General features: G+C 35.6%; 1 protein-coding gene across 6 annotated transcripts; it reads left to right on the forward strand.

The window, feature by feature from the left end:
• Positions 1-728: 728 nt before the first annotated feature.
• LOC115983834 (myb family transcription factor APL-like) lies at positions 729-4,108 on the forward strand. Of its 6 annotated transcripts, none has more exons than XM_031106656.1 (6): positions 729-1,024; positions 1,192-1,268; positions 1,378-1,435; positions 1,562-1,634; positions 3,266-3,335; positions 3,434-4,108. In XM_031106656.1, the coding sequence occupies exons 1-6, from the start codon at positions 856-858 to the stop codon at positions 3,830-3,832; spliced, it is 846 nt and encodes a 281-aa protein (XP_030962516.1). In that variant the 5' UTR covers positions 729-855; the 3' UTR covers positions 3,833-4,108. The 6 variants fall into 6 exon arrangements, with proteins under 6 accessions (XP_030962516.1, XP_030962518.1, XP_030962520.1 ...); XM_031106658.1 differs by having other exon boundaries at positions 3,464-4,108; XM_031106660.1 differs by having other exon boundaries at positions 3,470-4,108.
• The last annotated feature ends 10,682 nt before the right edge of the window (positions 4,109-14,790 follow it).

The following is a 14,790-nucleotide window of genomic DNA, read 5'->3' on the forward strand; positions in this document are numbered from 1 at the left end:
TCGTCACATGGGCCTCTATTCCCTCAAGGGTATATATACTAGAATATTGCTAGTCCCGTCGGATCACGGTTCTTACATTAGCCTACATGTAGGATGTTAATGTGGAAGTACAAATCAAGCCTGTTATATTGATTCAGTTTATTTAAGCTTGTCATTTGGTTGAGTATATCTCTACCATTTACTTATCTCCATATCTTGATGTACTTTTGGATTTTCTAATTCTCTTTCCCTCGTTTTCTACCCGCATGATATGCAAAGCTCACATTTGAGCCCACAGGTGACAGTGAAAGCTAAAGCATATGCCTCGAGGCAAGAAGTATAGGTTAAGTATACAAATTTATTTATTGTGTTCATGTTGAACTTGTGGGACTCTCTTATCATTAGTTATTAATAAAGTAAACGTGTACAATCATGAAGTACGAAATTCAATTTCATGTAAATATTGCATATGATATCATCCATTGGTGCTACTCTTGCACTCATTTCTAACTCTATATGGGAGTAATGGAAGTACTCTTTGAACAAATGAGTATTTATGATACCTTTGATTGTGAAATAAAAAGACAATAAGGGTGCCAATTTAACAGAACAGCTTATCTCTCATATAGTAAAAGTGTCCACAAATAGAAAGTTGACAGCACCGCGTAAGTCTCTTTTGGCAAAGGGCATATATAGTCGGTGACTTTTGTTATCTCATATACCTTTTATTTTTCTGCTGGTCTAGAAATATGACCATCCATACTTTTCCACTAGAGAAACCAAACCATTGCTTGAAACATACGCACCTATATTTTTCAGCTATATTATCATGTGTTAGATTTCTTCTTCACTCTCATATGTATTCCATAGGAGCTGATGTTCTCTCCAAAGAAGCCAACAATGAATTCAACACATGATAGGCAAATTTGTGTTCAAGGAGACACTGGGCTTGTTCTTACCACTGATCCAAAGCCTCGTCTCAGATGGACTGCTGAGCTTCATGAGCGATTTGTCGATGCTGTTACTCAGCTTGGAGGACCAGATAGTACTTAACCTTTTTCCACTTTGTCCACAACCATTTTCTCATGCTAACAAACAGAACTAGTAGCAGTTTATCAATATTGTTTATTTTTTATTTTCAATTTGCTTTCTCTCATCATTTTAACATTGTGCTTTATGTGTTCTTTCCCTCTTCTCTATCTGGATCTACAGAGGCCACACCAAAGACCATCATGAAAGTTATGGGTGTCAAGGGTCTCACACTTTACCACCTGAAGAGCCATCTTCAGGTACTCTATTAATATAAGTTATACATCTTTTGTTTTTATTTCTCCTCTATATGTAGTTTTCCATGTCAAGGTCTTTAATTTAGCTCATCCTCCAATTTCAATTAAATAGAAATTCAGGCTTGGGAAGCAGCCACATAAGGATCTTAATGATCAGGCAGTTAGGGATGGTGAGAACGATTTTCCTCTTTTATTTTTTGTTGTTGTAATTTTTTCCCCCTTTATTTTGTTCCAACTATTTCTTCAGGATAGACTACCAAGTAAGTTCCTATTTTTGGATAAAATTTCTTTGGCAGCTTCAGCATCAGAATTTCAGAGGGATGGTGCTGCTACATCCAGGATAATGGGTCACCACTTCAATGAGTATATGTGACTAACTTAATCTGTTCATCTTTTATCTCTGCTTGTATCCTTGGTTCTGCTATTCTTTCATTTGAATTTTAAAGTGGTTTTAATTAGTGTGAATTGATGAGACCTTGCCCATTCATTTTTTTTTTTTTCCATTTATAAGATAACCACCTTCCATTGTTCCCATGATCTTACCTTTGTTTTCTAGATGTTTTTGTTCGTTCATGCTAGTTTCAATAACTTCCCAATGCATTGATAATTTGTATTTTAACAAAGGTAAATACTCTCTCACACTGTTGTTTACACACCCTTACACATAATAACCACAATTGTATGCGTTGATGTACACATTCTATAATGTAAAAAGGTATGTTAACATTTAAAATGTTAAAAGTGTAAGGGTACAAAAGATAAGAAATAAGTTGTGAAAAAGAATCATTATCCGTTTTATTATACTTTAAAAGTACTTTATACTTTAAAAGTACTTTATCTTTATATGATCTTTGTCTAAAATGGTGCTTGCTTCTACAATTTTCATTATACTTCTGATTATATGATGTTATTATGTTGACAATGAATGATGCACAAGTCTCAGTTTTAGACCTTGCAAGTTGAAGAATAGAAATCCTCAACAAATTTGGGTGCTCCATATTCTATGTTTCATCAATCACTACTTGTCATGAGTTTGATTTTTCTTTTCTTTTTTCCTTTTTCTATATTAAATACAGATTATTTAAAAGGAAAGATAAAAATATGTGGCAAGTTTTGATGTGTAGAGCACAAAATAGGACATGATTTTTATTCTCAACTTGGATACTTCAATTAACAATTCCACGTCCCAACTTAATGGAAGTTTTGGAAAGCATTGACTTTTTAGAAAGGTTTAATTAGACTGATTAGTGGGTTTAATTAAACCAATTAGTGGAAAAATTACTTAATCTTAAATGGATGGAACTCACACATATTTTAATTTTAAACATGTGACAATATGCATCTAAGGTCACAACAATAAAGTTGGGCCACATATATTACAATATTAATGATAACCAAGTTTTAATCCCACAATATTGGTGTTGATTATGAATTATCAAAAAACTAGTTAATTAAGATTAATCATATATATTTCTTTTTCATCGTTGTATTTTATCTGAAATCATTACTTTGTTATTTGACTACTATTAATATTAATCTTTCTTTTTACTTTCTTTTTTCATTCCATCAACTTAATCAACATATTCTTTCTCAGTGTTGCATCTTTAGCCCCCTTGCACAAAAATCTCAAACTACTATCCTTCATATTTTTATCAATAGGAGTTACCTCTATCTTTTAGCAAATTTTCTCAGTTCGAATTAGGATTCTTTATATTTCTTTATTCAAATTACTAATACAAATCTAAAAGTGTATCTAGCGTCACGTCATTAAAAAAAATATTTAAATCATGTAACACTTTGTACACTCTCATTTCAAATCTCATATTTCTTTGTATTTTCACTTACCTATTTTTATATTCACATTTCAACTATATTGATTTTAGTCGACTATGGCTGAGTTTTATTTATGAATGTATTACTTCTTAACATTTATTACCATGGAGCATAACTGGACTTATCGCAATTTTATATGATACAGTGGATTTTAAATATTCTTGCAGAAACATACACCATACTGAAGCGCTTAGAACACAAATGGAAGTACGAAGGAGATTGAATGAGCAGCTAGAGGTAATACAAAACGAAAAGAAAATATTTAAAACCAACTCATTTTATAGCACAGTTTCCATTAGCTCTGAAGATCAAAGAGAATTATTCTATATTTTTAGGCCCATTACATATATGTGTTGTGGAAAAAGGTACAGAAACACCTCCAGATGAGGATTGATGCACAGGGAAAATATATGGAAACAATACTGGACAAAGCTTGCCGAACACTTGCTGGGGAAAATGTGAACAGCCAAGGTTATAAGTTTGTTGGTTATCAAGGAATTGATGAGATTGGCAATATGAGAGATTTGGGTTTCTCATTGAACTTGCCACCAATAGAAGATTTGCACGTAAATGAAGACAACTCTCATTGTGGATTTCAGATACAAGAAACTGGAGTTGCAGTAGAACGTCTTCACTTGGAAGATGATGCTTTAAAATTAGGTGGTCAGCTTCAAATGGTTTTGACTAATGATGACAGCCCAATTATGAATTTCATGCCCAGAAGCTCACAATAACAATGTTCATACAATTCGCCACTCAATTTATGAGGGAAAAGCAACATAAAATAGTACTTTAAAGCTCTAAAGCCTCTTGCAGTACATGCATCTTGCCACTTTTATTATACCAATGTAGCTTTTTGTGTATCATATTAGTTCCTAGAGGCTATGCTTACAGCTTCCTAATTGAGAAATTTGCTAAACGGGGGACCTTTGACCATTTATTAATATATCCCATCGTTTACTAATTCATGTACACACATTTATAAGCATTCGGGTTTGGGTTTCTTTCAAGTATGCAATGAGATGATATGAAGTAGGTTAGAAATCTGCAGGTGGTGGAAATACTGTAAGTTGAAATTGGTCTTATCTTTTATGTACTTCCTTTTATTATATGATAGCTTCATTCATATTCAAAAGCCATATAGAAACATGGGAAAGATACGAATGTCATACGGCAGCCCTTAAATTTTTGTGACTGGATACTTCATCTTTTTCTCATAGATTAGTCAGATCTTAATTCTAAGTCTTGTAATCAACTGCATGACATATTAAATATAAACATAACATGAAATAATAATAAAGATATTTATTTATTATGTTAATGAAGAGATATCAGATACTGGTCACGTTTGTTATCAGGTCTATAATGTCTTTATAATAAAATTGATAGTAACTTTAATTTGTTTTTCTATTTCGGAATGCTTCCCTTCCAAAAATAAAAGAATAAAAAATAACTAGAAAGAGGTAATAATGCTGTCATAGTTCAATATCTTAGTCAATGCTCAACTGATTTAGAACCAATTCATTGCTGATCGAATGGGAAAACATTGACCATATGATTGGAGTTCAATGCCACAAAGTTAAAAACCAAATCATTGGTGATCGATTGCAAAAATAATTCTATAGTCCCAACAGGTAGCCAGCCTCTTTTCGGCAGAATCAGCTCCCAAGCTAAATTATCTTATACTCAAAATGGCTAAAGACATTGAGGGTCCTCCATTTTCAGAGGAGGCTGCTAACCATGAATTAAGTAATTACTATAAAAGTATATCCATACATGTAAGGAGATATTGTGTAGATAACTGTAATTTTCTCCTTTTCTTTAATAAAGACTAGTGTAAGGAAACAAATTTACAAGTATTCCTCGGCATGTGGGTTCTCAAGTAGGACCTGTACAATGATGAGAACTTACTTTGATGAGGAAAAAAAAAAAAAAAAAAACGAATGCTTTTCTTATTCTCTCTCTACCTACTTTAGCTAGATAACAAAATTTTGTGAAGAAAAGTTGGTGCACAGCAGATATCTTTATTGGTTGCCGAGAAGATGGATGAGACACGGGAAGGAAAGAAAGCATTTCCCGATAAAAGTGAATATATTATAAGAAATTGCATGAGAGCGAAAAAGGAAGAAGCTTCCAATCTTATGTGGGCCAAGCATGGCCCAGAGGCTACAGCAGGAAAACCTTTCATCCCCACTACTGCTTTTGTTAATCAGTGTCCATGAAGCATTAAGCTATCATAAGACAGAGGCTCGTTTTATATATATTCGACTTAGCAGCTCAATTAAAATATATAATTTCCAATAATGGGACATCTGATTCTCATTCGGTTACAAATACTAATAATTTTGAGTTTTTTTTTTTTTTTTTGAAATATTCCACCAACAAATCCAATTAAATGCGTGTGTGAGAATCCTTTGTTTTTTATTATGATGTGTGAAAAAATTAGTTATTGGTACCCACTTAGGTTTTGACTTTGACTTTTTCGGTTTTTAGTAGATTAATTAGCTTTTTAAAGATATTTGGACTCTATCTTTGATAGTGTTTTTTCATGGTTCAAACCCTACTTAATTAGTTAAAGTAGCTACGTTGAGTCTGTTATTATGGATTGGCAAACTGTGAACAAAACGTGTCAAATGTAAGTCTTATAACTGTAGTTCAAGTCAAACTAGAAGTCAAGACTAAAGTCCAAGACCAATCAAGGAAGACTGAAGTTTTTGAATTCTCGACAACTCCTTCAATTGATCGAGAATTATAATGGTTTGATCGACCAAGCTTAAATTTAAATTGATTGAGAATCATGCCAATTTTTTGTTTTGAAGCTCATTCAACTATCCAAGCTAGGGCTTTTGTGCCACTAAAGGAAGACTATAAAGGAATACTCAAAGAATGTGAGAAAATACTTTTAGAGAGCTGTGCTTTTACATATAGGGTTGTTTGAAACCAATAATCCGGAAATCACGATCAAAGGAACTAAAGATCCAATGATTCTAAAGTTGTTGCCCTATTCAGAAGAACAAGAAATTTGAACCAAACCTTCAATTGGGTACTTAAAGTGAAGAACTAGAGTTTCACCTGCTACAAGAGTTTACAATTAAAGAGATCGTGGATTTGGAGCTGTGTTTTGTACCATCAATAAATACTACTAGGTTGTAGATAACTAAAATAGAGTTGTTCAGTTTGTAAAAACTTTATTAATTCAATTAGTGGATTCGTTTTTGCTCCTGGGATCTGTAAGTTAAGCCCTTGTAGTGGGGTTTTTTTTTAATTTTTTTATTCCATTGGTTCTTTCCTACGTCACCATAATGTTAATCTCTTTATTTCTGTTATTGTATATATATTTGCACAATACTAGTGATGTGTGTTGTTCAATTTAACCTAAGTTGGATCATAATTGAACTAATTAATCACTTTGGCTTAAAGTTGATTAACATCCATATCTGGGGTTTAAACATTCTAAAAAGCCATATTATCCAATTAAATAAATACAATTATTTTAAATTAAATTAAAAAGATAAATTTATCTACATGGAATAATTGTGTTTACATACGAACATAATTAGAATTAGTCAACCAAGAAGAGTCAATCTGTCAACTAAAATTTAATTAATCTTTTTACGGAAATTTAAGATAATTCTATGAATGCACGCCTATGGTAAGATCATGCATCACCAATCAAATTTAAGCATTAATGAAACAATGATCTGAAAACTATTTTGAACACAAACATAGACCAATTTGTTGAAATTGTAATAAAACCATTAGGAACATATGTCAATTTAGAACTGGTTAATCATTTGACAAAATGCACTTTACTTGTAATTTGGTAAATCTAAGATGTGTTTAATACTTCAAGGAACAAGCTTCCAAGTTCTAGTGTTAAAACCATGCAAATCTATCCAAGAAACAAATAAAGAAGTGCTGGATTTTAAAACTTTACAGCTAGTATCTATCGAGATTTAAAAAGCTGCTAAAACCCGATACTCGGCAGCTAGCTCGATAGATACCCTATCTGTCGAGGTTTATGGAATTCAATTTTTCAAAACTGATTTTCATCCAATACGTTGTATATGTTTGGGCTTTTTTTTCTCACAACCCTAAACATATATAAGGATTATTTTAAGGGCCGTAAAAGAGCGTGCAAGAGTGAAGCAAAGTTTTGTTCATGCAAATTGTGACTAGAGATAAAATTTGTCCTAATTCATCTTTTTCTTGAAGAAACTGCTGTGTTTGTACACCTTAGGGTTTTGTGACCAAGAAGTTTCGTGATCTTTATCGTGTGATGAACTAAAGAATTTTGCAACCAACATCTTTCTCAAGTTGGTGATTAAGTCGCGTACTGAGATCCGCACATCTATTGTTTAGTCACGTACTGGGAGTCGTGCATTGAAAAGGAGAGATTATCACTACAAAACAAGTCTAATTGGGTATTGGGGTAAGAGTTCAACTGTAGGTTGGTATAAGGTACTGGGATTCCTTTACTTGTAATCGCTTGTTGTGATAATAGTGAATTCTCGAGAGTGGTGACCTTAATATCACCCGGTGGGGTTTTTGCCGTGTAGGTTTTCCCCATTCGTAAACAAATCATCATGTTAATTTAATTTCCGTTGCATTTAGTAAATTGGTGATTTATTTGTGCTACCACACGTTTTGCATGTTAATTGAATTAACTAATTAATTTAGCTAAATCAATTGGTTAATTTATCACAAAGGGTCAATACATTCTTGGCCTATTAAGTGGTATCAGAGTAGACACACTCTGATTAGGATTTAATATTTGCTGTGTGATCCATTGACCCCTATTTTTCATGGACAAAGAACAGTCTCTTATTATACCTCATTTATTTGATGAGACTAACTATGCATATTGGAAATTACGCATGAGAGCTTTCTTGTAGTCACTAGATGAAAAGGTGTGGTAAGCTGTGGAGATAGGCTAGACTAAGCCTATGGAAGGGCCGGCTGACTGGGATGATGTTAAGATCAAGGCGGCAAACTTCAACAGCAAGGCATTGAATACGTTATTCAATGCAGTCATGAATGAGAAATTCAAGAAGATTTCCTCTACTGAAACTGCTATGGAAGCATGGACCATTCTCAGACAACCTATGAAGGAACCAAGGCTGTCAAGGATTCAAAACTTTAGAGGCTTACTATGAGCTTTGAAGAGATTAAGATGGAGGAGGATGAGTCATTTGATAAGTTCCATGCCAAGCTCAAGGACATAGTGAACTGAGCTTTTAATCTTGTGGATACCATTTCTGGACCGAAGATTGTTAGAAATGTGCTTAGATCTCTACTCGAGAGATTTCATGCCAAGATCACCGCAATTGAGAAATCGAAGGATATTGACAAAATTCCTTTGACAAAACTAGTTGGCAATCTATAAACCTATGAGTTGGGGTTGACAAGGATAAGAAAATCAAGCAAGAGTAAGAGCATGGCATTGAAGACCAAGAGTAGTAACACTGATGAGTCTTCAGATGATGAAGATTCTAAGATGAAATCCTATATCACGAGACAGTTCAAGAAGTTTATGAAAATTGTCAACGCGAAAGGATTTGACAACGACCGAATGCAATCTAGTTCTTCGTAGTTTAAGAGCCAAGACAAAGGGATGAAGGATGCTAGGGATAGCAGTCAGCACACTGTTCCCTCAAGACCTAAGTGCTTTGAGTGTCAGGGCTTCAGTTACATAAAACAATAATGCCCCACGTATCTCAAGACTATTGGGAAGAGCAAGGCACTTGCTGCTACACTGAGCGACACTGTGCCTGAAGATGATTTTGATAATGAGGATGATGGAATTCTAAATACCTTCACTGCAACTGTGAATCCTACTAAAGAGATTGTTGAAGATGTGGATGAAGAAGAAGAATTGGTGGAGTCTAAGTTTGAAAAGATGGATGAGCAAGATGACATCTATATAGCCTATGCAAATTTATACAAGGTCTCGGAAAAACATGAGAAATTGTATAGGTTGGCGACATGATTGATTTTGAGAGCTTAAAATGTGGTTTGTATCTTAGGTTGTGTAACATGTTTGATTGCATTCATGTCTATGTTTTTCTCTTCTTGAAAAACTATTTTTAAGCAATCTTGACAGCTGCTGGACACCTCTTGACAGCTAGGCTATCTATCGAGACCCTTTAGCTGCTTTTTGTTGCATTCTCGACAGCTTCTCAATGGCTACTTCGATCCATCGAGAAACTTTCTGGATGCTCGATAGCTACCTCGATCCATCGAGATCCTTTAGCTGTGGACACCTCTTGACAAATTTTGGACAGCTCTTCGACAGATAAAACACGTGTTTTAATCCTTAATACCTTTCAACACCTCCCGATCTATCAAGAATTATGTTTTTCTATATATTGGATCCGCGTGATTTTTCTCTTCTTTTCTTCGATCTCTCTCGATAGATTCTTTCTTTTCTCACTCCAAAACTCCTCAAACTCAACCTTTTCACATTCCTCACTTGATCTTTAGCCCAAATCAAGTTTTCTTCATCTGGAATGATCTTATTTCTCTCTTGTATCATGCATTTCATTCTTTTTGACCTAAGTTTTGGGTTTTTGAAAAGTTTTTGGAATTTTTCAAAATTAATGAGGATTTTGCAAAAATTTTGGGTTGGATGTTGCTTAAATGAGTTTTAAAACATCATGCATTGCATTACATTTGCATTATAACAATGTATCATGCTTTTTAGATGTGTGTGTACTTTATTGCAATGATGTGTGCTGTTAGTTTTGGATTGAGCTGAGCCTATGATGTATTTAAGTTTGCATGTCATATGTTTATGCATTTTTCATGCATACGTACCTTCAAATTCTTATATTATTATATATTTTCTTGTTGGTGCTTCTTTGATTGTCTCTCTCTCTCTCCCTTTCTCTCTCTTTCTTGCGCTAGTCTACTCTATGGAACCCAAACGCAAATCCACTCCATCCCAGAACCCTCTTCGTTCTAGGGCATCCACTTCTTCTTCTAACCCTACACCTTCTCATATACAGTTCCGTGATGATAAAGCCCGAAAGGACTTTTCGAAGAACTTTTTTCGACGAGGCATTCATTCGGAATGCCAAGTCAACTTATCAGATTTTTCCGATACTAACCTACCCACTATCATTCACAAAAGGGGTTGGGGGTCACTATGTGACATCCCAGTCACTTATCCCTCGGTAATCATACAAGAGTTTTACTCCAATATGCATGAAATCAACACTTCTGTACCTTATTTCTTCTCTCGCGTTTGAGATACGCGCATAGTAGTTACTCCGGATATTGTAGCCGAGGTACTACATGTTCCTAGGGTAGCGCATCCTGACTACCCTAGTTGTACTTGTTTATGGACTGTGTCCAAAGACGAACTCTCGTCTCTCTTTTGTGAGACACCTTCATCTTGGGGTGACCGTCAAAACACCCCATGCTTGGACTTTGCAAAAGGTTCGAGATTCCTAAACATGGTGATGACATTTATTCTTCACCCTTTGTTTCACTATAACTCCATTATAGAGCCTCGTGCTCCATTTTTCTGTCTCCTTTCCCGAGTCTCCTCACTTCACAGTGATGTGTGCCATAGATGCAGTTACCATTCGATGGAGTGAGGCACAGCTCAGACCGAGGCGGCCCCGGACAAAGACGGCGACTCCTCCAGCTTCTACCGCTCCTTCATCTTCTGCTGGTGGAGTTACACCTGAGGCCATCATGGCACAGCTCCACATTCGCTCCTTCGTCTTCTGCGGATAGAGTTACACCTGAGGCCATCATGGCATAGCTTGTGCACATGGATGCTCACCTTGACACTCTCAATGATAAGTTGTGTCAGGTGAACACCTGTGTTGGTCGTATCGTACGACGACAAGCTATCATGGGTGGTTTCACTATTGCTTCTTCTCCATCTCCACCTGCTTCTGAGGATGAGAGTGACGATGGCTCCGGTAGTGATGATGCTGATGAGGATGATGGTGCTAGCTTGCCTAGTGATGATGAGATGTCTACTTGATATACTTACCCAAAAAAGGGGGAGTAGTTTTGATATGAGACTAGTCATACATAGGGGGAGGGTTAGCATAGGAGATTTTTGTGATAGGGGGAGTGTATATGAGGGATGTAGTGAGGATTTTTGTATCATTTCTTTTCTTTCTATTTTAGATACATTATCTTGTACATTGGTCTTGTGACCATTCAATAATAGCAAACATTGTACTTATCTTTAATATATATTTGATGATGTTGTTATCACATTTCACCTATCTCTCCATGTGTTGTTTCTTTTCTCTCTTTATACACATGCTTCTTATTTAATGTATGCAATCTTATATGTCTGTTTCACACTAAGATTTCTTGATAAGTTTTGTTTAAAGTATTTCAAAAATACAGCTTGTCAAAGTCTTCTTGCCATAAAATCTTTTCTTGCAAATTTTTTCAAGAGTTTATATTAAGATAGATTTTATTGTAATTTAACAAGTGAGTATGAGTTGAGTGATTTATGACTTCTCTCATATGTTCACTTGTTTGTTGTGGTTTTGTCACGGATTGCGAAAGAGGGAGATTGTTAGGACATATGTGATTTGATGTTAGGAACATATGTCAATTTAGAATTGGCTAATTTTTCGACAAAACGCACTTTACTTGTAATTGGGTAAATCCAGGATGTGTTTAATACTTCAAGGAACAAGCTTTCAAGTTCTAGTGTTAAAGCCATGAAAATCTGTCCAAGAAACAGGTAAAGAAGTGATGGATTTTAAAACTCAACAGCTAGTATCTATCGAGGTTTAAAAAGCTGCTGAAGCCCGATGCTCAACAGCTAGCTTGATAGATACCCTATCTGTCAAGGTTTATGGAATTCAGTTTTTCAGAGCTGATTTTCATCCAATCTGTGTGTATATGTTTGGACTTTCTTTTCTCACAACTCTAAACATATATAAGGATTATTTTAAAGGCCGTAAAAGGGCGCACAAGTGTGAAACAAAGTTTTGTTCATGCAAATTGTGATCGAAGATAGAATTTGCCCTAGTTCATCTTTCTCTCGAAGAAGCTGCTGTGTTTGTACACCTTAGGGTTTTATGACCAAGGAGTTTCGTGATCTTCATCGTGCGATGAACTAAAGAACTTTGTAGCCAACATCTTTCTCAAGTTGGTGATTAAGTCGCATACTGGGATCCGCACATCTATTGCCAGTCACGTACTAGGAGTCGTGCATTGAAAATGAGAGATTGTCGCTACAGAACAAGTCCAATTGGGTATTGGGATAAGGGTTCAACTGTAGGTTGGTATAAGGTACTGTGATTCCTTTACTTGTAACCGCTTGTGTTGATAATAGTGAATTCTCAGAAGTGGTGACCTTAAAATCACCCAGTGGAGTTTTTGTCGTATAGGTTTTCTTCATTCGTAAACAAATCACCGTATCAATTTAATTTCCGCTGCATTTAGTTAATTGGTGATTTGTTTGTGCTACCACGCGTTTTGCATGTTAATTGAATTAACTAATTAACTTGGCTAAATCAATTGGTTAATTTATCACAAGGGATCAATACATTCTTGGCCTATCAAAAGTAGTAGCAAAGGATTAACTCCATGAGTGGAAATTGCAGTGCTTGCAGTGCTCGTGCTTGTGCTTGTGCTTGAGCTTGAAGCAAAAGTTGTATTTGCAGAGGACGCCATTGTTGGCTCTGATACCGTGAAAGAAGTAACAGATTCTAGAGAGAGTTTTGAGAGAATCCAATAATTTGATCTTTGGTTATTGTTCACACCACAATAATGATTACAAAGTTTAGATATTTATACAAGGATTAAGCTAACCACCACTGACAAACCAGCGGGAATTAAGCTAATGTAACTAACCTTTTAATGGACCAATTACATTTGTACACATGGCCACTAATCTCAACTAATTCATCCACTAACAATGTATAGTAAACTACATGTAGCTTTACAGGACTTAATCTAAACTACATGTCGTTCTGGTGTGCTGTATATCAATTTGTTGTTTCTTTCTTCTGCTCTTTGCCTTCTATTTTGACATTTTATGCTACCAAAGACTTCTAGCTATGGCATTTAAATTTATAGTGCAAGGGGAAAACTATAAATTGTGGTGTGAAAGACAAGTCCATCCACCACCACTGTGGAATTAGGTGTGTGGTCAGCTTCTAGTAACATCATCCTATGAAATGGAGAACAAAATATTTGTTGTAATTGCCGAAGCACCTTATCGAGTTGGGCTTTAACTTGTTGAACGAGATTCAATGTTATCCCCCTGGAAAGGTGAGGAAAGCTTTGCACATAATTTCATTGTGGCCATGTATGTTTTGAGGTGATTAAGCGGGACTTTGTGTCATCAAACACTTCAAATTGTGGCATCTTAATTATGGAGGGTAAAGGGAAACCCATGATTAGTGGGTGAAAGGCAACCCACGAATACTTACATGGAGAAATGAGAAGCACCTAAAGGTCTGTCGGGGAGTGCCAATGGGAGGACTCTTTAATGCTTATGATAGCAAAAAAAAGTCTAAGACAGTACCTGCCAAGAGGCTGTATTTGAGATTTTCCATTGTAGGGGTGTACACAATGTAGAGTGGTTTGGGGGACAAAATGGCCTTATGCCCTTTTCACCCAAATTATATAGCCTTATGCCCCCCTTCCCAAACTAATTAAGGAAATGCCCCTCTTTTGTAACTCGATTTTCTCAAAATTAAGTTTTTAAAAAAAAAAAAAAATTCTAAAGCCCTATAGTGACGTTTTTAAGGACCTATAGTGACATTTTGTAACTCAATCTCTATGAAATCGAGTTACAAAACGCCACTATAGGTCCTTAAAAACGTCACTATAGGTCCTTAAAAACATCACTATAGGGCTTAACTCAATTTTGAGAAAGTCGAGTTTCAAAAGAGAGGCATTTCCCTAATTAGTTTGAGAAGGAGGCATAAGGCTATATAATTTGGGTGAAAAGGGCATAAGGCAATTTTGTCCGTGGTTTGGGGCCTATTTTGCAACATGCAGTTTCCCCATATCACTTGCCGCATAAAACCTTAATGGCGGCGATGACCAAATCGGTTTAGAATGTTAATCCCTTCAGGGTGTTGAGGAATACAAAACACAAAATCCCATGTGAGACTCCTTGCAAGTGTACCAGGGTCTTATGCATTTCGAGGTAGTCAAGCAAGACTTTTATGCTGTTGAAGAATTCTAGCTATGGCATTTAAATTTAGAGGGCTAGGGTCAACCTATAATCTAAGTTGCGGAAGGCAGGTCCTAATTGATTTACCACCATTGTGGATTTAAGAGGTTTAGGAGGTGCATTGTTAGTTTTGGTAGCATTGTCCTATGAAATTGAGGACAATATATTTGTTGAGGTTTACGAAGGACCTCATAGAGCTGGGCTTCAACTTGTTGAGTTAGAATCAAGATGATCCCCTTAGAGTAGTGGGGAAAACTTTGCACATAATTTCATATGAATGCCTTGCGAGATACATTAGGGCCTTGTATGTTTTGAGGCAATTGAGCATGTCTTTTGGGTCTTCAAAGACTTTGAACTATAGCATCTTAATTTTGGAAAGTAAAGGACAACCCATGATCTTTGGTGCGAAGAGCAACCCACAAATACTTAACGACGAGAAAGAAGTACGTAAAGGTCCATCATGGAGTGGCAATGAGAGTAGTTTCCAATGCTTATGATAGCAAAAATTTATAAGAGAGA

Source organism: Quercus lobata, chromosome 4 (genome assembly GCF_001633185.2).
Source record: "Quercus lobata isolate SW786 chromosome 4, ValleyOak3.0 Primary Assembly, whole genome shotgun sequence".
In the NCBI taxonomy this organism is placed as follows: Eukaryota; Viridiplantae; Streptophyta; class Magnoliopsida; order Fagales; family Fagaceae; genus Quercus; species Quercus lobata.

Coding starts and splice junctions, on each gene's coding strand:
- LOC115983834 (XM_031106656.1), top strand. CDS start 856: ATGTTCTCTCCAAAGAAGCCAACAATGAATTCAACACATGATAGGCAA. Junction 1,025..1,191: donor TCAGCTTGGAGGACCAGATA/GTACTTAACCTT, acceptor CTGGATCTACAG/AGGCCACACCAAAGACCATC. Junction 1,269..1,377: donor ACCTGAAGAGCCATCTTCAG/GTACTCTATTAA, acceptor TCAATTAAATAG/AAATTCAGGCTTGGGAAGCA.